Source organism: Capsicum annuum, chromosome 12 (genome assembly GCF_002878395.1).
Source record: "Capsicum annuum cultivar UCD-10X-F1 chromosome 12, UCD10Xv1.1, whole genome shotgun sequence".
Lineage (NCBI taxonomy): Eukaryota > Viridiplantae > Streptophyta > Magnoliopsida > Solanales > Solanaceae > Capsicum > Capsicum annuum.
In genome coordinates, this window is record NC_061122.1 from 18689468 (window position 1) to 18714048 (window position 24581).

General features: G+C 35.4%; 2 protein-coding genes across 4 annotated transcripts; one reads left to right on the top strand and one right to left on the bottom strand.

Moving 5' to 3' along the window:
* Positions 1-18436, top strand: LOC107850639 (protein GLUTELIN PRECURSOR ACCUMULATION 3). 3 transcript variants are annotated; one of them, XM_016695307.2, is made up of 16 exons: positions 1-134; positions 220-317; positions 3048-3186; positions 3271-3299; positions 3909-4005; positions 4086-4141; positions 4233-4340; positions 9278-9334; positions 10203-10294; positions 11403-11487; positions 11837-11989; positions 12528-12613; positions 14150-14317; positions 14397-14509; positions 16052-16142; positions 18138-18436. In XM_016695307.2, exons 1-16 carry the CDS (start codon positions 73-75, stop codon positions 18198-18200), a joined length of 1497 nt encoding a protein of 498 aa, XP_016550793.1. In that variant the 5' UTR covers positions 1-72; the 3' UTR covers positions 18201-18436. The 3 variants fall into 3 exon arrangements, with proteins under 3 accessions (XP_016550793.1, XP_016550794.1, XP_047256783.1); XM_016695308.2 differs by having other exon boundaries at positions 3068-3186; XM_047400827.1 differs by lacking the exon at positions 16052-16142.
* A 388-nt stretch (positions 18437-18824) lies between these two features.
* LOC107850641 lies at positions 18825-23200 on the bottom strand. The gene is made up of 4 exons (XM_016695309.2): positions 22819-23200; positions 21629-21739; positions 19226-19306; positions 18825-19110 (listed from the first exon to the last, which is right to left on the bottom strand). Exons 1-4 carry the CDS (start codon positions 23041-23043, stop codon positions 19036-19038), a joined length of 492 nt encoding a protein of 163 aa, XP_016550795.1. The 5' UTR covers positions 23044-23200; the 3' UTR covers positions 18825-19035.
* Between the last annotated feature and the right edge of the window lie 1381 nt (positions 23201-24581).

The following is a 24581-nucleotide window of genomic DNA, read 5'->3' on the forward strand; positions in this document are numbered from 1 at the left end:
GGATTCGGATCCATTTCTTTCCTTATATACACGGTGGGGAACATTTTGAGCTCATACGAATTCAGGTGAAAAATGCATTATTGGGTCCGAGCATCTTCCTCAGATTTCACCGGAACTATTCCACAACCTAGAAGGTATTATTTAATCTATTATTATTATTTTACTCCAATTTGTTTTCATTTGAAGCTAAATCGAATTATTTTGTTACTAAATTAACAGTGGACATACTGCTGCGAACATTGGAAAATCGAAAATTGTGGTGTTCGGAGGATTAATTGACAAGAAGTTTCTTAATGACATTACTGTCTATGATATTGGTATGTGATCATCCTCTCTTAATCACTTATTGTTTCAAGTATAAATTAGTAGTAGTCACTTCTCTGTCTCAATTTATGTGGCGCTATTCGCTTTTCGAGAGTCAAATTGACTTGATTTTGACAGTGTATTTGGATTATGTGGCACTGTTTGTTTTTCTAGAGTCAAACTGCTTGATTATGTGGCACAGTTTGTTTTTCTGAGAGTCAAATTGCTTGATTTTGACCATGTATTCGACTATGTAGCACAGTTTGCTTTTTCGAGAATCAAACTGCTTGATTTTGACCGGATATGGAATCTTTAAGTTTCTTGAGACAAAATTTACATATTTGATAACTTTGAAAAATTTTGTTACCAAATTATCACTGGACATACTGCTGTGAACATCGTAAAATTATCCAAATACAAGTAAAAGTGGACATTTATTTTTAGTGCTATGGAAAGTAAAAGTGGACGGAGGGAGTAGTGTTAAGCATGCCATTTTGAGCAAAATTAGGTTCGTATTTGTTGGAAGTCATTTCAGTTTTGATTAGCATTTGTAGGTCAGTGTTGCAATTAAGGATATTTTGAGGACCTATAGTTAGTTTTCCTTAAGAATTTACATTTCAGTATCGGGATAAGTGTGAGATTCCGGAAACCATTTTGATGGAGTTAGTAGTTTCATTGATGAAGTCGGTGTGAAGAGTTCAAAAGGTAATGAGTACAAAAGAGAATGTGTTAGCTCCAATATATTACAGTCCAATATATTACAGACTATGCTAGGACCAGGGAGCTAACAAAAAACAAAAAGACTATTAGGGGTATTTACAGGGAATAGATTGCACCAACTAAATAGGCATAAATTACATCAGCTGACATTTAATTAATTCTTTACTTGAGTCAAACTTAGTATATTAAGCATGTCATTTTGAGCAAAATTAGGTTCCCTATTTTTGGGTTGCTTTTTCAGTTTTGATTAACATTTGTATGTTAGTATTGGAATAAGTGACAGTTGGAGAATCTATAGTTAGGTTCATAAGAATTTGCATTTCGGTGTTGGAGTAAGTGCGAGATTTCGTCAATGAGGTTTCAAACTTAGAAGAACAAGCAAGGATACTCAGTTGTAGCATTGGCTCATTCCGCACTACTAACCTAGTCTGCCATTGGGACTAGGTTCAAATCAACTGGAATCTGGAATGCAATCATTGAGGAATTTGAGAAGAGACTTGTCACTTGTCAAATGCAGTGCTTATCTATGGCTGGTAGACTGACACCGATCAATAGTGTATCGGACAACATTCTAACATATTACATGACCCTCTTCCCAATACCTAACTCAGTCCTTAAGCTTTGCAAAGTTAGAAAGTCATTACTGTGGGAAGAAAAGAATCAGAAGCACAAATTTCACGTGGTGAGATGGAACAGAGTTACTCAATCTAAATCACAAAGTGCCTTAGGTATAAGGTACCTTAAGCTCCACAACAAAAGCATTTTATTCCAATGGCTATGGAGATTTGGGCAAGTGTAACGTGGCTAATGGAAGGAGGTCATCACTGCCAAGTAGGGGATCAAAACAACTGTTCACCAAAAGGGTTTCATCAGGCCATGACACTAGCTTATGGAAGCATATCTCTAGCTAAAGGCATGGTTCTTTCAGGACATCTCTTACAAGGTTGGAAATGGAGCTCATGTGAAATTTTGGAAGGAAAGATGGATGGGAAACAATGCATTGTATGACTTATATGCACTAGCTATGATGCCTGCAATCAGGATTCCACTGGCTGAAAACGAAGAGAGGAATGCATGTAACCTCACCTTTAGAAGGTACCTACAAAGACTGGGAGTGTAATAACCTTATAGCTTCAATTGAAGGTAGCCGCATAACAGAATCATAGCTGGACAGAATTTCATGGTGAAGCTCTAGTAAGGGTCTAAACACAGTTAAAGCTGGCAACAACCACCTTTATTATTCTCAAAATGGAAATATTGATCATGGAACTTGGAAGCAGATATGGAGGAGTAACTCCCTATGTAGGTGATCTGCTCTGCCTGGACAGTTCTAAGAGATGCTTGTTTGACTAAAGATAACTTTGACAGAAGGAACATTCCGTTGGTCAATTGATGCTACCTGTGGCAGCAAAGCTTGGAGTATACCAGTCACCTATTTCTTCACTGCACAGTGACAACAGAATTGTGGAATCTCTTCATCTCCATTTTTGGATTATATTTGGTGCAACTCTAGTCACCCAGTCTCAAAAGTAGGTTAAGTAAGTCCTCAAGTTACAATATTGTACAGATATTGCGGAAACCTTTAGTTAGTTTGATTAGAGATTTGTATTTCATTGTGAATAAGCGTGACATCTGGAGAATATATAATCAGTTTGATTAGAGATTTGTTTATCATGTTAGATAGTGTGAAAATTGGAGAACCTTTAGTTAGTTTTTCTAGAGATTTGTTTCAGCATAGGAATAACCTTAGGTTTTAGAGGACCTGTAGTTTTACTGGACCACTAATATCTCTTTCTAAGACAAATTATCGAGTACTTGAATGAAATGGGCATGCATGAAGTTTAACAGACATGTAGAATATTCAAATTGCCAATACCAGCCAGTGCGGGATTGAGGCCTCTTTGGTTGATATTTTCTCTGCTGACATTGCCAAATTCAGCTTCTGGAAGTCAATGTGTTTTCTGTGCATTGGATCAATGCCAGTTGTTTTTATATTCTAAATTCAAATGTCATTAATGTTTCAGAAAACAAATTGTGGTTTCAGCCAGAGTGCACAGGCAGTGGTTCTGATGGCCAAGTTGGTCCTAGCCCACGGGCATTCCATGTTGCTGTCGCAATTGACTGTCATATGTTCATCTTTGGCGGGAGATCCGGCAGTAGAAGGTGAGCAAATGCTATGTAAGTCGTATGTTATATGTTACTATGGCTTCTCAATGCCTTAAACTGAATAACTTTCCTCTTTTTCAGGTTAGGTGATTTTTGGGTTCTGGATACTGGTAAAGTTTGCTTTGTACCATGGCTGTATAAAGAAAATGCATGATCAATTTTTGTTTCCTCTTTTCACCATCAAATGTTTTTGATAAGCCAAAATAATCTCACTGATAGCACACCAAGTTGCATCACTAAACAGTGCGAGTTTACATCAAACCTCCAAAATAAGCTTCTAACTATCTATACAATATTGAAAACACTTTTGCCCTAAAAAATACCTATGATCAAGAAGGAGTTTAAGTCCTACATAGATTTTCAACCACTTCAGAAGAATTCCTTTCCTTTGAAATCAGCCAAAAGACCGAGAGAGTGTTGATTCATCCACAGCTCCTTCTTCCTAACTCCGTCTCTGTCGTGTCTGTGTGGTATGAAATGCAGGGTATGCTAGCTGCATAACTCTGAGTAGAGCTGCAATGCAGCAGTATACAACATCCTCACAAATTACTGTTTGCTTTGCATAAACAACACTTAACTAGCTATTCTTGACTCCTCCTACCCCTCGAGTTATCCATTGTTAGTACGACGTTCTAAGCCATACACCATGTGAAAAAAGTATTTTTCTCCCTCTCGTCAGATTTTAGACTTGATTTATTTTATATTCCCTGTGGTGCTAGATATATGGCAATGGTCAGAGCTGACAAGTTTTGGCGACTTACCTTCTGCAAGGGATTTTGCAGCTGCCTCACCCATTGGAAACAGTAAAATTGTAATGTAAGGTTTCGTCTTGCTTTATGAGGTGCTTATGTGTCGTATCCATCTTTCATTATTGTTTGGCCTTTATATGCATGCAGGTTTGGTGGCTGGGATGGTAAAAAGTGGTTGTCAGATGTTTATATCTTGGACACAAGTACTGCCTTTGATTGTAATTCTAGGTTTTCCTCTCCGTTTTCTATGTCACAAAACAGTTTATCCATAACAGGTGGAATTATTTTGAACAGTGACTCTTGAGTGGAGGGAGCTATCTGTTTTGGGAACTTTACCTCCACCTAGATGTGGACATACTGCTACTATGGTTGAGAAAAGATTGCTTGTCTATGGTGGTAGAGGTAAATATGGATGATAATCATGATTATTTTCTCTTGGAAATATCATGTTCCTTTCAGTAACTTGCTATTCGACTACTTTCATGCATTGCAAATGTTTTATGCTGCTTTGAAGATCTTGATGTCTTGTACTTATTAGATTGAGCAATAGATAAATTTGACAATGGATTTTGTTGAAAGGACAAGATCCTAAAGGTATGAACAAGGTAATCTAACTAAAGCTGGATGAAAATTTTGTATCCGTAGTTCAACCCTTCATCTTTTACTGCACAAGTATCTCTGTCTTTTCCGGATACACCATGCACAAACCTTTATTTGTTATTTCCTTTCTCCCCTTTTTTATACACTCTGGATTAAAAAATTTATATTGACAAATACTTTTCTTGAGTAAATTTAATTTACTTATTCCATAAAGGGAAAATTTCAAGCACACCTAATATGGTACATGAAGTTAAGAATTTACTTTCACACCTCTATGCTACATGCTAAATTATTCTGTAGGAATGAAGCTCTTACAAAGTAACTAAAGTAAATTACTCACTGCTCAGAGGATTGATCTAGAAAGATCATATATATAGCCAGGAACATTTATACAAGCGTGATGGCTCTCAGTTACTTGAGAATTAGAAGCCTCTGAGTGAACCTACAACCTTTTGTGACCAAAATATTGCACTACTAGTGAACGCATTAATAACTCAGATAAATTTCCTTATATACAGCATGTGAAAGTCCTTTGAAATATTGGCGAGTTCTTTATCTTATAACTCAGGCATTATAGCTATTATACATGAAACACAAGTTCAAAGTGCTTTAATAAACTTCCTACAGAGTGGTAGGCACACCCCATGAGGGTAGTTAGATTACAAGTTTCCGAGGAAATCAACTAAATCTTCCACCTCCCCTACCAAATCTTGTTTACACCAAAAAAATAAAAGGCTAATACAATTCATCTTAATCATCTGGAAGTTAATCTCTAACCCTTCAAAGTACCTAGTGTTCCTTTCTCTCGAGATGGTCCACCATATACATGATGGTATAGTCTTCCACCATTCTTCCTTTCTGCCCCTGCTACCAATTGTGTGCCAACTGTTCAAGACATCCAGAGTGGTCTATGGCATCACCCAGCTAACCCCTAGTATACGTAAGAACATATTCCACAGGTTTGTAGCTGTTTGACTATGTATGAATAGGTGATTTTTTACCTCAATCTCATGTTCACACATGAAACACCTAGAACATATCTGCATTCCTCCTCTTTTCTGTAATGCCTCGTGAATGAGGCATGCCTTTCTGATTAGTAGCCAAGTAAAGCATGAGACTTTTAATGGGCATTTGATCTTCCAAATTAGTTTCCAAGGCCACCTTTCTGCCAACGACCAGTTAGAGTTCATCTCCAGTAACCTGATTTAACGGTGTAGACTCCCTTGCTGTGAATTTTCCACACTGGTTTATTAGTTGTCATACCCATAGCATACCTGGGAATTCATGAAGGGTCTCTAGTAGTTTAGCAACTTCCTCAATTTCCCAATCATTCAATGCCCTTCTGAATAGTAAATTCCAACCTTGTTGACTCCAAACTTGTGCTACAGTGGCATTATTTAGTAGACTCAGGGTATAAAGATGAGGAAATAGACTCCTCAAGTTTTCTTCTCCTAACCAGATTTCATCCAGAAGTTCGTTTTCAACCCATCCCCAACCTTAATGCATATGTTATCGTTGAAATGAGGCCACAATCTTCTGATAGTCTTCCAAACACTGCATCCAAATGTACCCATAACCTCTAAACTGGTTGAGGAGCCCGTACTTGCTAGCTATAAATCTTCTCCATAAATCTCTCTTCTGTACAAAATCTCCATAACCATTTCTGTAGCAGACACTTATTTTGGAGACTGAGGTTCTTCAAACCTAAACCCCATTGAATTCTGCTAAGTGTGAGTGTATCCCACTTCACTAGATTGAATCCTCCTTTCTCCTTGTTGCCTTGCCAGAGAAAAGTTCTCCTTAGCCTGGTAATTTTCTTCTCAATGCTCTTTGGAATTGGAAACAAACTCATCATGTAAGTAGGTAAGCCATCAAGAACTGACTTAATTAGTGTCACTCTACCACCTAGAGATAAGTATTGGCTTTTCCATTTAGCAAGTTTCTTCTCACATTTCTCTATCACCCCATTCCACACTTCTATTTCCTTGTTCTTGGCACCTAATGGAAGCCTCAAATACTTTGTAGGTAGTGTGTCTATCTGGCATCCCAAATTCTCAGCAAGCCCGATTAAGATGTTAACTTGGTTAATAGGGAAGATGTGACTCTTTAACCAGTTGACATGGAGTCCTGAGATAGCCTAAAAAATTGTCAGAATAGCTCTTAGGAGTCTGATCTGTCTCTCATCTGCCTCACAGAATATGAGGGCATCATCTGCACAGAACAAGTGTGTAATTTCTAGGTTCTCTTACACTGAAGCCCCTCACCCAACCATTTGGCTTTGCCTTCCTGTACATATGATTAAGCCCCTCCATAGCTAGTAAGAATAAGAAAGGAGACATAGGATCCCCTTGCCTAAGACCCCTTTGGGATTAAAAAAAAACTTCAGTATTTCCATTTATAATGAGAAAACTTTACAATTGAAATACAAAACTTCACCCAACTCAGCCACTTGTTACCAAATCCCATGTTTTCTAGAATTTTTAGGAGAAAATTTCAATTAACATGGTCATAGTCTAAAAAAAACCTTCAGTATTTCCATTTATAATGAGAGAAAACTTTACAATTGAAATACAAAACTTCACCCAACTTAGCCACTTGTTACCAAATCCCATGTTTTTTAGAATTTTTTGGAGAAAATTCCAATTGACATGGTCATAGGCTTTCTCAATATCCAATTTACATAAAATCCCTAGCTTCTTCTGTTTCACCCTTGAATCAACCAGCTCATTGGCCAACAATGTTGCATCTGTGATTTGCCTTCCTTTCAAAAATGTCACCTAGTGTTCATCAACCAATTTTCCAATCAGTGTTTTCATCCTCTCAGTTATCAACTTGGAAATGATTTTATAGACTCCTCCGATGAGACTAATAGGTCTGAAATCTTTTAACTCAACAGCTCCGGGTTTCTTTGGGATTAATGCTATGAAAGTAGCATTGAAAGATTTCTCAAACACACTTTTCTGATGGAAGTTCTGGATTGTCAACATTAGACATGCTTTGAAGAAATTCATAGTGAAACCATCAGGTCCGGGTGCTTTGTCTCCATCACATTGTTTGATGATCTGTAATTCTTCATCTTCTGTGAATGGTCTTTGCAACCATTCGTTTTCTTCGGTAGTGACTACTGGGCACCCTTCAAACTCAAAAGGTCTCCAAGTTTCAGTTTCTGAATACAGATTGGCATAGAAGTCTATCATGGCTTCTTTGATGTCATTTGGTTCCTGTATTTCTTCTCCCCTCACCACCAACCTATCAATTGTAATATACCTCCTATGAGAAGTTGCTAACCTTTGAAAGAATCTGGTGTTTTTATCTCTTTGCTTCAACCATAATATTCTTGACTTCTATCTCCAGCTAGCTTCTTCTTGTTTGGCCAGTACTTCCAACTCTACAAGGATTGTTGCTCTTATCAGCATTTCATCATCATTTAGAGTTCTTTCATTTTGGTTCTTGTCCAATTCAGATGGCTCCATAAGCAATCCAATTTTTCTGTTAGTTATTTCAGTACGTTTCCATTTGCTCCAATCTTTCAACTTGTGTTTTAGCATCTTTAGTTTGCTGCTAAGTATGTAGTCTGAGCACCCTTCTACCTCGAATCTGTTCCACCAGTCTTGTACCATCAGTCTTGTACCATCTCACTGAAGCCATGAAGCCATCAACATTGAGCCACCAATTTTCAAATTTAAAGTATGTTTGTCTATGTTCCCAATTTCCACTTTCTAGCATAATAGGGTTATGATCAGACCGTGCTCTAGGAAGTGTGCTTTGCTTAATGTTTTTGAAACTTTCCTCCCATTCCGTTGAAAATAGGAATCTGTCTAGTCTAGCAGCACTGTGATGATTATCTCCCGGGAACCAAGTGTATTTCCGTCCAAGCAAACAAGGGTCATGCAGTTCCAAATCTTCTATCTACCGGGAGAAATCTTTCATGACATTAGTGACTCTATTGCACCCTCTTCTTTCCATCATGTATCTCACAGTGTTGAAGTCTCCACCTCTCCACCTGTAACCCAAGGACCTACACATAGCTCCTTCGTTGCAGCCATTTCTTCCCAACATTCGAACTTTTCACTCCTATTACGAGGAGAGTAGACTCCAGTGAAGTACCACAAAAAAGAGTGTTGAGTTGGTTCAAACTTGTGTGCTTTAATACTTTAGTCTCTCTTTCTCTCTGTTGGTACTTCATGATAAGATCACACGTCACCTTCTACTTGATAATTTCCTAGAAGGACACTTTCTATGTCATAAAGAAGATGGCATTGAAGTCGCCTAACTGTAGCAAAGTTCTATAAGAATGTGATGATAACAGCAGTTCAAGTACATTAATGATTTCTTCTGTTTTTCGCGACAATAAGGTTCTGGTTTGTCTGTTTGGTAAAGAAAGTGAGAAAATCCTTCATCTTATTGAACAAACAAGAGAATTTGTCCTCATCCACTTGCATGTGGAACTTAATCTCTAGCATGATCCTCTTGTAATGAACACACCACACTCTGCTTTCACATATATCTTTCTTTTTGACAAACATCCTAATGCAACTGTTCAGTTATTTGTGTTTGAAGGCAGGTTTATCACAATTACATATATTAGTGATGCTTTTACTCCTTTCCCCCCTTTTGTTGTCCAAGATGGCATTGATGTTTTTAATTGGTTGTACAGTACTTTCATCTATATGTGTTCAGATACTTGATTTCCTTTTTTGAATATTTGAACTGATGTATTTGACTTTACTTTTGGGTAGGAGGAGGAGGGCCGATTATGGCCGACTTATGGGCTTTGAAGGGACTAATTGAAGAAGGTACTTTTTACTTTTGGCTTGAAGCTCCAGTTTTACTCTGTAGAATTCTTTTTTAATTAGTGATGTTTCCTTTGTCTCAAAATTATCTTCGGTTATATGGAAGAGAAAATTTGATTTAACTTCATCATGTTGCTTCTTGAAAAATGGTATGAAAGTTACACATTTTCAGTTAATATTTCCGAGTTGTCTCGCTTAACCTTTCATACTAGTAGTCGTAGTATTACTTGTGAGATTTTCTTGGTGTATTCCATGTCTGTTACTGTTTACTGTTTCTTGCACTTGGATTATCGTAGTAATGTGGTAGTGATTGTTCCATGTTTTAGTATGCTTGTCATGCTTTCTTTAGCATTTTTATTTTGGTTTCTCCACTCCCGTTGTTTTCTTTTTTTGAACTGCTTTGTAATGCTTTTACTTGAGCCAAGGGTTTACTGGAAACAACCTCTCTACCTTGTAGGGGTAAGATTTGTGTACATATTACCCTCCCAAGACCCCTTTTATGGGATTACACTGGGTATTCTATTGTTGTAGTTCATGTGGTTGTGCTTATCCAACCTTTCAGATGTAGGAACAAATTTTCCCAGAAAATATGAGTTTGGCTGCCCTTGACGAAATACGTTAGTTAGTACAACTTGAATTTCTATTTCATTTACTGCTTTCCGATAGCTAGTTGACATCCTTTTGATACATACAAGCACACATTTATATACAATGTATGCACATTGTATTTTGTACCCTATCTTCTCCCGTGGTTACTTTAACATGTTTTTTCTTTCCAGTTCCTTTCTTTCTTTACTTATCCCTGGAAGTTCTATGACTATTCTGTTTTAGCACTTAACTATATCAATATTTCTGATTTTCTGGAAGGAAGAGAATGAGAGCCCTGGATGGACCCAATTGAAACTTCCAGGTCAAGCTCCTACAGCGCGTTGTGGACATACAGTTACATCTGGAGGACTCTATGTAAGTCCATTTCATGGTGAAAATCACTTTATGCAAAATCTATACGATTTAATAGCTGATATGGACATTAAGAATGAATTAACATTGCTCTTGGGGTATTGACGTTTATCTGCTGCGAAGTGTTTTACATCTAGCATCATCTAAAAAAGGGCAGCCCGGTGCACTAAAGCTACCGCTATGCGCGGTGTCCGGGGAAGGGCCCCACCACGAGGGTGTATTGTATGCAGTCTTACCTTGCATTTCTGCCAGAGACTGTTTCCAAGGCTTGAACCCGTGACCTCCTGGTCACATGGCAGCAACTTTACCAGTTACTCCTAGGCTCCCCTTCACATCTAACATCATCTATCTTGTCCGGTGAAGGCATAATTAGCACCTCTCTGACATGCGCAATTTTACTGGTATACCTTTGGGTTTCTTGGGGAGTATAATTTCATTAGAACATAATACCCCTCGGGGATAGGATCCTAAGTTTTTGTTTAACCCACTCTGTGTCATCTGGTAGTAAAAATAAAGTAGCCGAAATCTTTTGTGGTAAATGCATTTTTTGCCACTTTGAAGAGTTCTAAAAGAATATTGGTGGTGAATAATATACGAACTTCTGTAACTACTACCCCATACACTACCTTGTTACTTCTTTCTGAAGTTGTTTCCTGGAGTTGTTCATGCATATTGATACATATAAAATTCGGAGTTGTTTGTATATATCTCTTCACCTAGGAGGTGTAAGTGCATGCAAGTTCGAGTGTTCAATAGTCCATGAATCCCAAATTGGCAAATGCAAAATTGTGTCTATATCAGCAGTTATAATCGTTGTAAATTATGAGTGCACCGGACTGCCCTTTTTTTTAAAATCGTTATAAATTATGTTGAAATTCTATGTGAACTTGCCCAGGTTGGACTTACATCTCTATGCAATTTCTGTTGCATTAGAGTGTGCAAGTAAGGTTGTTAAATGATTATTACAATGCTGCTTTATATGTTTTTGGTAATGTAATAATATCCACTTTCCACTTGATATTGTCTACTGCTTTAGCCATTCAAACCTTCCTTCCTTCCAGCAATAAAAAAGATTATGCAAACAGCATACTCACTTACAGTTTTTCTGCAGCTCTTGTTATTTGGAGGGCATGGAACAGGTGGTTGGTTGAGTCGGTATGATGTTTACTACAATGATTGTGTTGTTTTAGACAGGGGTAAGCATGATTGATCGATACTTCCTACAATTGCTATCCCACTCCATATACTGATATAGGCTTTGCAACTTGTACTACATAACAACTTTTGGTTTTCTTCTCATGATTGAGCTTATTTTACATTTTCATTCCATCAGACTCTTGATCTACATTAATATATTTCTATAGCTTGTACAGACAGTAGTAATCTGGCAACCTTGAAGATTTAACCAGATTAACAAATCTCTCCACAATTTATATGTCTAGGTTTTATATAAGATGGCGGCACATAGTTAAATGACCTGAAAACCATTCGTGATTTTGTAAATAGTCGACAAGGGTATTTTGGTCTAACTTTTTCTGTTTCCAGTGTCTGTACAGTGGAAACGCCTACCAACTACTAATGAACCGCCAGTTGCACGAGCATACCACTCAATGACCTCAATTGGGTCACGATATTTGTTGTTTGGAGGGTTCGATGGAAAATCAACTTATGGTGATCTGTGGTGGTTAGTTCCAGAAGGTATTGAGTCCCATTCAAGTGCATTGGTTTACCTAATCTCTCATTGTTTAGGAGAGTTCGTCTTTTTTTCCAAAAACTTACAACTAACATTTTATTGCATTAACTTAATGTGATTCTCCTTTAACATATTTCTGCTCGCTGTGCCTTTTTTCCTCTGTTGTTTATGTCTTACCTGCATGATTATATGCTATTGATCTGTAATTCTGTTAGATCATTTGCAAAGATATCAGAAGCTTGTTTCATCTTTCCAACTTCCAAATTTTCCGTAGAATTTGCAAATAGCCCTTTTGGGTTGGTCAGTAATGGATGAAAATTTGTCAGGAAAAAAACTTCAATCAAGCAACTGTCACCCATTTAAATTGTCCTAGAGTTGTACCATTTTAACAATGTTGCACAATTTGACAACAGATAGTTCTAGCTCCAAGCTAATTCATGTCTTTGAGAAGTGAAGAAAGTTCTTTTGTCTTAGAGTTGTGTACGCAACACTTCCATTCTTTCAATTAACCTCGTTTGCGTATGTTTTTTATCTGAATCTTAGATGATCCAATTGCTAAGCGCGTAACGGCTTCTCCTCCCAAGGCCATCCATGAAAACCAGGATGCTTCAATGACAAGTATGGAGAAGGTATAGGGCCCTGAAGTTTCATTTTCCATTAGTGCCTCTCACCTCAAGTGTTAAAATATGTTTATGTTAGTACAATATGACATTACATTTTGTTCCTTCCACTGTTATTTGGAATTTGGAGTCTTAACATCTCTGTTGGAAGATGTATCACAGAGTTGGATAAATATTTGCTGCGTTGACTGAATTGATCAGTGGAGTCTCTGCGCAAAGTTAAACATTAAGCAGTGATTATTGAATGATACCCATGGAAAAAGATCCGCATATCCCTGCTTAGAAAATTTGAATCACTTGCACTTCAAAGGTGCTAGTGTTGTCACGGTTATTCACTTGGGGCAGATGGTCATTAGCCCACCCCCTTCGGCTAATCCTATTATACTTTGGTGACACCCTAAGGACTTAAGCATTCAATTTTTTTTGAGACTTCTAATGGCATAAGAAGTTGATAATCATATTTGTAAAGCTTTGAGGAGGAGGTGTCAAGAAGGGGAGCCTTGGAGTAACTGGTAAAGCTGCTGCCATGCCCCAGGAGGTCACGGGTTCAAGCCTTGGAAACAACCTCTTGTAGAAATGCAAGGTAAGACTGCGTAAAATAGACCCTTGTGGTCGGACCTTTCCCCGGACCCTGGGCATAGCAGAAGTTTTAGTGCCCTGGGCTGCCCCTTTTGAGGAAGTGTCAAACTTGATCTTTTTCTAGAAAAAAACAAGGTAAAATGTGATGGAGCTCTATCCTTTGGCTCTAAGTTGGAGCTTTGATCAGAAAGAAAGACAGGTCGAGTTGGTGTGGTAGAGAGTGATAACTTTCTTTTTTTTTTCCTTTATATTCCAGGATTATGGTATGTTTGGCATGGGGGTGGGAACTAGTGCTAGGAAGGCTTGCAGAGCAGCTGGATGCCTCTATGAGATGGTTTTTTTTGGGATTGGTGATGAGATGGGGGTTTTTCAAATTTGAATAAGAAATTTAATCTACTTTGTTAGCTTTGGGTAGGACATTTTCTTCTCAACCATGTAGTCATTCTTTCGTAATTAATAACACTTATTTGTTTTATCAAAGAATGAGGTCTCAAACAACTTTCCTAAAGTGAAGCAATGAGGGTAAGAAACCTTTGTTGGGGAGTGTCACAAAGTCAAGATAGTTGTTTATGGTACAATAAAGAGATCCACATTTAGAGGAATCCAACCTTATTCATCTGGGGAAGAATATGAACAAATATTGGTCAACTTGTTTTGCATAGAATTAATCTGATAACCTCAAAGTTGTGGCACCTCAGCTTCACTGTGTTTTCTCTAACCGAGTGATTGCGATACGATACAGTCTATATGCATGCATGTCAGAGAGAGAAAGAGAGAGAGGGGATGATTTAGTGGGTGGCAGTAGTTGATGGTGCTAATTTTACGATTGCCTGTATTTATCAACCTAGTAGTCCTCTTTATTCTGATTATGCTTTGATAGATATGTAGATGAGTGTGTTGATACTGCTTGTATGATGGACAAAGCATCTACTGGTTTAACCCTTTCTTACTATTGAATATTGATAGGAGAGGCAAATGCAAGAAGATGCTGTATCAGAGTTGCAGAAAAGGATAGGAGTTTCAGTACCCGTCTCCAATTCTAATGCGAAGAGAATTGTAGATGTGTTGGAAGATACAGAATTATTAGAATTGGCATCTAAATTCACTGGAGAGGGAGCTCTCAGTAATAAGGAGGTTATAATTTCTTTGTCAGTATATGTTATGCCGTTAGTAAATTCTTTGCAATTTCTGATCTAGAATTGTTTGATCACAGGCTGTACAAGCACTTCGCGATCAGTGGTCAAAGTCCTCTCCAAAGTCAATTCAATTAAAAGAGCTTAGTCCATTACTTCGCGACTACAAGCGCGGCGTTATGCGCATTAAAGAGTAAGATCACTGTTTTGTACATTTTTGTTGTGTTCATGTCTAGTTAGGTTCTAGTGTTCTTATGAATGTGAAGAACTTACATCTAGAAATGATGATCAAGTTGGACAACTTTTGTGAGTGGTGAAAGTAAAGGAAATTTCTCTAGCGAAGTATAAAGGCTATTGCATTGTTGGTTAATAATACTTCCTCCGTTCTGACTTATGTGGCATACTTTTCTTTTGTCTGTTCTAAAGAGTATGTCTTTTTTTAAAAAAAAATAATCAAGTAAACGTATTTTCATTCATAAACATGGCCAAAAGTCTGGTCGTATACAAGCGATCACCAAAAGGTAAAGAATCTACAAAAGGGAATGATTCTCTACAAACGCCAATCTTCTATACCATTGGGAACTCTACGGGTGCACCAAGAGAAAATAAGGAATCAGAGGCTACTCCTCAATTGGGAAAAGCTCCGACTTTACCCCTCAAACTCTTTCCTATTTCTCTCTCTCTACATCACCCACATTAACGTGAGTGGGACCACGTTTCATGCCCTGCTTCTTCTCTTTCTTCTCCTGCTCTGCTCTTCCAACTGAACATCAACTCTTTCACAGTTTTTGGCATTGCCCAAGAAGTACCAGTCCCACCTAAATGTATTCCAGCATAACCTCTTGGTAAGACCACAGTGAAGAAGAAGATGCACCATGTCCTCGCCCACCTCCTTGCACATATAACACCAGCCCAGTCATACGCCACTACATAAATTGGAACAGTGGGAGTAGTATTATAGCACCGGACTGAGGTGTTTCACCGTGCATAAGTGTTGAAAAATAAACTAGATTCATCTCAAGTACATGAATTTTACTTAGTGAGTTAGTCCATGTATTAGGAAATTAATGAGGATGCATGTATGATTTTGTACGTGAACTAGTAAAGATAAAAAGGTTAGGATTAAACTAAGAAACATGTATCTGACTAGGTACATTCTAGAAAAGGTTGATAAATACCTAGTTATTATAGCTATTTTATGTATGCAAGCTGAGTGAAGTAAAAAAATTTTTCCTCACTGTCTTCAAAAGAATGTGAGATTGAGAATTCTCATTCCCTCTGAAATTTCTAAAAATAAGAATCTTAGTTTCCCCAAGTTATTGATAGACTTGTTCGTTAGCAACTATTTTTCTTATGATCTTTTGAAGTTTGTGTGTGTTCTACTGGCGTGAGACTACGCATTGTGGTATTTATACCATAGACTTTTGGATATGATGAAATTTCAGAATCTCCTTCCAACCAGTATGACACAAGTGTATTGTCACTGACTTTATTGATGTTTGTCAGGAGTAAGTTATTCATTGATTTCAAATGAATTATATGTCATCCTTGCTGTCAAATATAAGTACTTTCTCTGGGAATGTACAACCACACATAAGTACTTTCGTTGGGAATGTACAATCGCACACCTTTTGAAGGAACGGATCTTCCCTGTAAAGGAAAGAAAAAAGAAAATGGAGGGGGAGGGTGTACCTCAGCCGAAATGTGGTTAACTTTTGATCATGCGGTGTTGTAGGGAAAATCTTGGAGCATTCTTGCAATCCATGAATCCAGAATCTCTGGGGAAAGAGAACTATAGATTCTATCATATCAGGGATGTTAGTCAGGTATGAGTTCTTCAAGGTTCTATATGTTAAGTCTTGATGTTATTTACATCTGAACATCTGAATACTTGGTTGCTTCACTTCTTTATCATCTCTCATGTCCATTGATCAAGTGTCCTCAGTGCTTAATATTCTGATCTGTTGAGGGGCACCTAGTTTCAGCACAGTCAAAGAACTTCCTTCTTTTTTACTCTTCATAAGACTTTACTGAATTCGTATCTATGTGGTTCATTACCAAAAAGAACTAACTCGTGCTTGTTTCAGAATTAGTGACATAATAATTCTGAAATTATCCTAAAAAGGTTTTGGTGTTGTATTGATACTTTAGGGTCCTTTACCGTTATGTTCTATATTTAATGCAAACCTCACAAGTCTTTTTTTTTTTTTTGGATTCCTTGACTAAATAGGTTCCATCAAAAGGTATGGTAATATGTCACATATTTCCATATCACACTGTACCTAATCTTCAAATGTTAACTTTTTGTATACGTGTTCTGTTATTCTCTGAAAAGCATGTACCTCCCCCTTTTTAAAGCAAAACATCTGATTTGTTTTCCAGGAGTGCAATTTGTAACTGCTCTTTACCAAAAGAATTTAAATTATATACGCTAATTGTGTAATGATTTGTTTACACCATCCATGTCAACACCTTTTATATAAGTGAGTATACTCTCAATATAGATGTGCTAAAATTATATAGCTATAAATGGTAAATATTTTCTAAATATGGTATATTTAGGTAAGTTTCCCTATTTGAGATAGGTTGCTTGCCCTTTATTCTAGGCTATCAATCAACACTAATAAATATAGTTATCTAAAATTGTCTTTTTAAGTGACCTGTAGCATCAGTGCATAGAACTTGAACCCTTGCCAAATAATGACTCTGTAGATTGAGGCTTTTCATGTTGTTATATTAATTAGGGGTGTGCATCGGTCGGTTCGGCTTGGTTTTATGTGTTATTGGTTCGGTTTATCGGTTTTCGGTTTTTAAATATGTAAAACCAATAACCAACCAATAAGATATTTTCTTATCGGTTTCGGTTTATCGGTTTTTGGTCCTTAACGGTTCGGTTTTCGGTTTAACCAATAAGAAAATACTCATAAAATAGAAATAGTAACCACAAATCAGGTCTTAGTGTCATCAACTTAGTTTGTATAAACAATAGGGAGCTGTCTATCCCCAAAACATATATCTTTTTTCGCTTCAGATCTGTGACTTTAAATGCTGAATCTTGGTACCGCAAACTTATGGAGTTGCACCATCTGAATTTTATAGAGTTGGGTGTAAACTTCATTCTTTGAATCCTTCTGTATCCTTATACGTTCATCTTTCCTCTCTATTAAATCCTCCTTCATCCCTATCTCCCCAGCTCACTGATGTGAGACAAGACATCATACAGAAAACAACTACACCTCAGCCCCAATGAAGATGTGTCCACTGGGCATAACAAACCCCATAACAAACCCCAGAAGCTAGCTCATGAAGGGAGGATTATCCAAAACTATATAAGGAGATTCACGACCTATCCCCTCAATTCATGTGGGACTTGACACTCCCCCACATGCTCGTGTTTGGAACTTGAGCGTGGATAACATAAAGCGGAGGTCTAACACTATGAAACACAACAAGAATCGATGGGTTTGGATTTGATACCATGTGAAGATATTAAGCCCTTGTTCCCAATTCAACCCCAAAAGTTAGCTCTTGAAAAGGATTGTCAAAGGAGACCGCAGTCCATTCCCTCAATTAATATGAGATTTGACAATCCCAAACAAGATGAAATCAGATACAATCCAAAGTTACCATGTTTTTCCATTTAAATTCATAAAATGCCACCATAACCTACAAGACAATTATGCATATGCTCATATCTATGATCTATTTGTTGCTAGCTCTTCACTTTTATCACCTTTCTGTTTAGTAGTAACGACTCTCGATGTCATTTGCTCCTCTTGATTCATCAGTTTTGAGTTAGAAATTTCTTTTTTGATCTGCAGTTGCGTATGAATGACATCCCACATCTGCTGGCTGAGTACAGACAACTCCCCTTCTGGATTTAGGATCAAGCTAAACACATCAAGTTCGATATCGAGTTTATCGTTGAGATTAATTGTACTACTCTTTCTCAACCCCTATGAATTAGCTAGGACATGCAAAATCTTGAATTTACTCTATAAACTTCCTAGCTTTCTGGTAGTTTGTAAGAGTTATTTTCTGTAATGACTGCTATACCTCAACTGTTTTTGTGTGACTGCGACATTATTAGTAATGAATGTATATCATCCTTCACAGTTCATATAGTTGAGAATGCATACCTTGCATTAAGTTTCTCCCTAAATTAATTTATGTAGTTTCATGTATTTCGATTGTTGTATTATTTTGTTGTAGTTACTGTTCCTTTTCCTGAAGTGCTTGTCATGCTTCATATGACACTTTGTTATGGCTTCTTTACTTCCATTATTTCTTTTTCCTTGAGTCGAGGGTCTGTTGGAAACCACCTCTCTACCTCTCAAGGTAGGGGTAAGTTCTGTATGCACTCACTCTCTCTACACCTCACTTATAGTATTACAGTATTACACTAGGTATGTTAACTTCACTTGGAGCTATGCAATTGGCACTAAAAAAATGCATTTATTAGGACATTTGGGATTCACACGATTGAAATAAACATAATGAAAGACTACTAAACAAAAAGCCAAATAAATCTCACCTTTTTCTTCCTTTTACAATCTCAACAGTGGTGAAAAATCAAATCGAAGGAGGGGTACTTTTGGTACATTACTGAAGGGAATAAAATAAAAGGTAAAATAAATTGGTTTTTATAATATACGTAGAAAAATATTTGAGTAATTCTATAGTGTCAACAATGGCCAATGATGGAGTTTTACATTTTTACTAGCGTTTGGAATTTACAACTTTGCTTAGCTCTTCCAGCTTCCCCATTCTGAATTTCTCACTTTCCTTAACCAGCTAAAATATGACAAGACAACAATTAAAAGTCAATTAAATTAGTGATATTTTTAACTAAACATTAAGAATAAAGGAATATATAAAAGAATGGCTATTATAAATTATGAATCTTTACCTCTACAAGAGTGGAGGTTAGCTGAGTTTTTTCATTGTTCTTTTCATTGAAAGCCTCCAACACTTCTCTGTATTCTTTCTCCTATTATCAAGAGGAATATCATTAAACAAGATTTACTTAAAATTACAAACACAATTGTATATTCAATTTAAAGCCTGTTTAGCCAATCTATTTAGGGTAACTTATATAAATTCCTGAATCTTTAAGTGATATTATATAAAATCCCAACTATTTTGTAAATTACATTTTATCCCAATTTTTGAAATGGTGATACATATGTTATATGGTGATACATATAAAAAATTGATACATTTGAAACTGACAAGATATTTATTTAAGGAAATAATAGATTCTTTTTTATTCATTATATTTTTTTATTTAAGGAAAGATATCTAATTTTTTTCTTTTTTTTTTTAGATTCAATTTAGGTGTTTTAGTTATGTTTCTCTTTTTTCGTCTTTAATTTTATGTAGTTAAGGATTTTGAGTTTTACATAGATAGCAATTCTAATTCAATTCTGCTTTTAGTCTTTTTTTAAAAAAAAAATATTATTACTTTTGTTTCTTACACTGACTACACCATTACCTTTCATTAATAACATATGAATCACTTAATAATTAAAATAAATAATTGTATCTACTATCTGAATCACCATAATACCATATATATCACCCATTAATATCATATGAATCACCAAATAATTGAAATAAATAATTGTGTCTACCATATGAATCACCATAATACAATATGTATCACTCATTGATATCATATGTATCACCCGTTAAAATCATACAAAATGTATCTATCGTATGAATCACCATAATACCCATATAATGATATCATATTTACCATTCATATGAATCACCATTAAAAGAATAAACATGTATAAATAACTAAATAAATTTATATATGTATCAATAGATTTTTTTCAAAAAAAAATAAAATGGGAGAGATTTTAAGAGAGAGAAAAAAAGTTTCATGCGTTAATGGAGGAGAAAAATCAGGAAGGAAAATGATTTAAGCGTTAATGGAGGAGAAAAAATCAGGAAGAAAGATGATTTAATTGATAATTAGGGAGATATTTTAGGGAAGGAAATCTTTGGAAAAAAAATAGCTTGAATGAGTTAATGGTGGAGTAAAAATAGGATCTGGAATTTTGTTGATATGGATCAAGAGTAAAGTTGAAAATCGAAATTTTACATAAATTTTAAAAAATTAAGAAATATTAGATAATATAATCTCTTAAATTTGAAGTTTGTGTAATTTATCGATCTATTTATGTAGCAAAAATGCTTTTGTATGTTTCTCTGAAAAGTACTTTTTGAGAGTATCAGTTTGTGTTTAGCTAATCATACTGAAAAATATTTTTGGCAGTATTAGAACAGTGATTGGTGCTTGGAAGATTTCAAATGTATTATGGGGGGAAAATCTAATTTTGTTAATATGGATCAAAAGTAAAGTTGAAAATCAAAATTTTACATAAATTTTTAAAAATTAAGAAATATTAGATAATATAATCTCTTAAATTTGAAATTTGTGTAATTTATCGATCTATTTATGTAGCAAAAATGCTTTTGTATGTTTCTCTGAAAAATACTTTTTGAGAGTATCAGTTTGTGTTTAGCTAATCATAGTGAAAAATATTTTTGTCAGTATTAGAACAGTGATTGGTGCTTGGAAGATTTCAAATGTATTATGGAGGAAAAATCTAATTTTGCTCCTATTAAAAAAAATACTAATCCCCCCACACCCCACATCCACCCCCTCCCTCCTCCCCTTTATCAAACACCTTAACTCTCTAAAATAAATAAGGACTTTATTTTTAAAAAAAATAAAAGAAAAACATTTTAGCTTATCAAAACCTTGACCAAATAGGCCCATAAATGTGAAAAGAGCATGAAGAGAAAGATATAAATTGATAGGAAAATAACATATACACCTTAACTTATCATATTTGTACAAATCTCCATCGTTATAAAGTAATTATAAAAATCCTAACTAATTATATATCTTCGTTGGATATATCCGGAAGCTAATTGTGCATCTCGACAGAACCAAAATTCAAAAAAAAAAAATATATCGAGAGCTAATTATGTATCTTTATAAGAAAAAAAAATATCTTCATTGAATTTATTATGTATCTCGACATATCCAAAATCGAAAAAAATGTATCTTCATTAGATGTATCGGGAGCTAATTATGTATCTCGACAGACCCAAAGTCGAGTTTTTCATTAATTATGAAAAATATTGAAATCTTTTGTAATTAAATTTCAAACTGTCGAAATTTATGTTATTTGCACTAATTGGTGGTACTAGTATACCCAGCAATAGAATAAGTAAATTAACTATTATAAATAACAAAGAAAAGCTAAAAAAAGCAATAAGAAAGAAAGCAAATTACCTTCTTTTGACATGTTTGTCCAAGTGATTTAATTTCACGATTAATCACATCAATTTTCTTGCGTACCATTGCTACTTCCTTTCTCATTGGATCGGTCAACACTTCAAGCTCCTTCACAAAAATAATCAATGTTAGAAGCAAAACTTTTTTTTCAAATTAGTTGATTGTTGTTTCCTATCTGCATCTCATAATGGGGTTCTTATTACCAAATCACATATTTATGTTTTTCAAAAATCACATGTAGAATTTTTTTTTTGGTAGGAGAATCACTCAGCGTGAGGTCTCCGTGTGAGGTCAGGTGATCAATGGTCAAAAATTTCGATAGAAAATGCTAATGCAAGAGCTCTTTCCTCCTTATACACTCTAAAAGAAAGGTGTATCCAATTTTTGAACCCTATATTGACATTTAAAAGAGGCATAAAGGGGTCATTTAGATAACAAGTTTATATATAAGAGAGCCATTTCTCTTTTTTATATGATAGCGAAAAATTTTAAAAGACCGATAATATGAATCATACGTCTGTGACGCGAATAAAATGTCTAGAATCTTAAAAGATAAATAAAATAAACCTTACCTCCAATATGCATGTCAATCAAATGTCTAGAATCTTAAAAGAAAAATAATTTAAACCGTGCCTCTGACACATGAACTAGACACCTAAAATAGTCTTAGAGGGAAGAAAATATGAATCATACCTCTCAGACACGAACCAAACACCTAGAATCTTAAAATACATACAATATAAATCTTATCTCCTAGACGTGAAGCAAATACCTGGAACCATCGAAACTTTCATCCAAGATTATTTCAATTAAAAGTGAGTCCCACACCTGTGTAACCAATTTCTATCCACTAGCCCAGTAGGAGATCATAATAGCGCAAAAGAGAGTATCTGATCAGCACTTTAAATGTACTGAGTATGTGAGATAGGGAATAACTAATATAATCTGATCATGATGAAGAATCTTAAAAAACAGATAATATTAACCGTATCTCTCATACACGAACCATGCAGTATCTTTAAAGACAGATAATATTAACTGTACCTCTCATACACAAACCATGCGGAATCATTAAAGACTTAACCGTACCTCCCATACACAAACCATGCAGAATCATTAAAGACTTAACTGTACCTCCCATACACGAACCATGCAAAATCTTAAAAGATAGATAATATTAACCGTACCTCCCATACACGAACCAAACGCCTTGTTTCTTCCTCAGCACGGCTAAGTTGAGACTCAACTTTGCCTTTCACCTCCATTTTTTTCCTCTCAATTTCTTCTTCTCTGGCTTGAAATGAAGCCAATGCCAATTTTGTCATCTCTTGATCTTCATCATTAATATTATTGTTGTCCTCACTTGTTGATGTTCTTCCACTACTCCCAACACTTTGAAGAGTACTCACCATATCTTCAAATATTTCTCCTAACAATCTTGAATTTTCCTTTCACATTTTGTCCCCTATTAATATTACCATCACATATGCCTTTTACTTCAATTATTTCAACTTCTTTACTTGACTTCAAAACATGAATTCCAAAGGGTACACATATACATTTTTTTTGGTCAAAAAAAAGTATTAAATGACTAAGTCTCATTAGAACTTTAAACATTTTCCCTCAAATGTATTTGCATATATAAATACTTTGATGGGAATGAGTTGTTTCTTTGCTAAGTGGATTGATAAGCAAATGTTAAAAATAGGCTTTTGCTTGAAGGAAAGGGGTAGGCTTATTGGTGGTCTCTTATAGTTTGTTAATTTGTTTCATTCGAGTGTTTGTTACTTCAAATCTTGATGGGGCTGTTTTTGTAATTCTGAATTGACAAGTGATTTAATAATGTCGATTGGTAAATATTTGAAGTGGATTAATTACTTTAAGTACACACTAGCGTTACAGTTTATTGAGGTTAATATGTATAATTAAAAGAGATGACGTATTTGAAGTGATTAACTTATCTACTTTATGAAACATTTGTTCTCAAATGCCTACAATTTTCTTTTAAAAAAACTCGAACTGGAAGTGTCTAATAGGAACACTTTATGACCATGTGTTCAGGTTCAATTGGAAAAAATCGTAGTTCGGGTGCAGAGTGCCTAATTATTCAGGTGCTCAATTGAAACAAATCGTAGTTCAGGTGCGAAGTGCCTAAATTAAATCCACTAGAAAGTTTAAGAGGTTATCGATGTATCAATGCTTGATCTTTATACACAATATTTTCATTTAACTTGGCATCAGTTGACATTTATGCCTTTTAATTTTGTGTTGTGTACAAGTAGACGCTTAAACTTATATAAAGTTAAACAAGCAGACACACACGCCGTACGTGACATTTACGTGAGAATACATATACATATATCTTTTTACAGTTTTTATTTTTGTTTTGTTACATATAAAATGTCAACCACAACTCACACCTACGAGGAAGTGTAACATATGGTTGGTTAATAAGCCATCTTCAACAAATTTCCATATATCTTTGGAGGAATATTCTTAACTTGTACTAAGTAGTATCTTTTGCGTTAGCATCTAAAATTTTATTACTTGTACTAACAACAAAGTAAATTGTTTATGAATTATTATGTAATTCCTTGCCTTATGCTGCAGTTTGCAACTCTCATAGGGTTTTCAAAACTTTAAATTATGAATCTGAATTTATCCAGTCATGTATACATGTAAAATAGATCACACTTAAAAAAAAAATAAGAAGTCTGAAATAAAGTAACATTTATCTAAAACAATTTCTTGTATGAATTGATAGCGGCTAAAAGGCAGTTTGTGCACATGCTTTTGAGATAATCGTACGGTTTGTCCCTTAATGAATTAATATTTATTATTTGTCTTTAAAAATTAAATTTATGTCCAATTAAATATAAATTCTTTAAAAGTCTGAAACGTAACTTGTGAAATATAATAATATGAAATTATAAAAGCACACCCAGTAAAA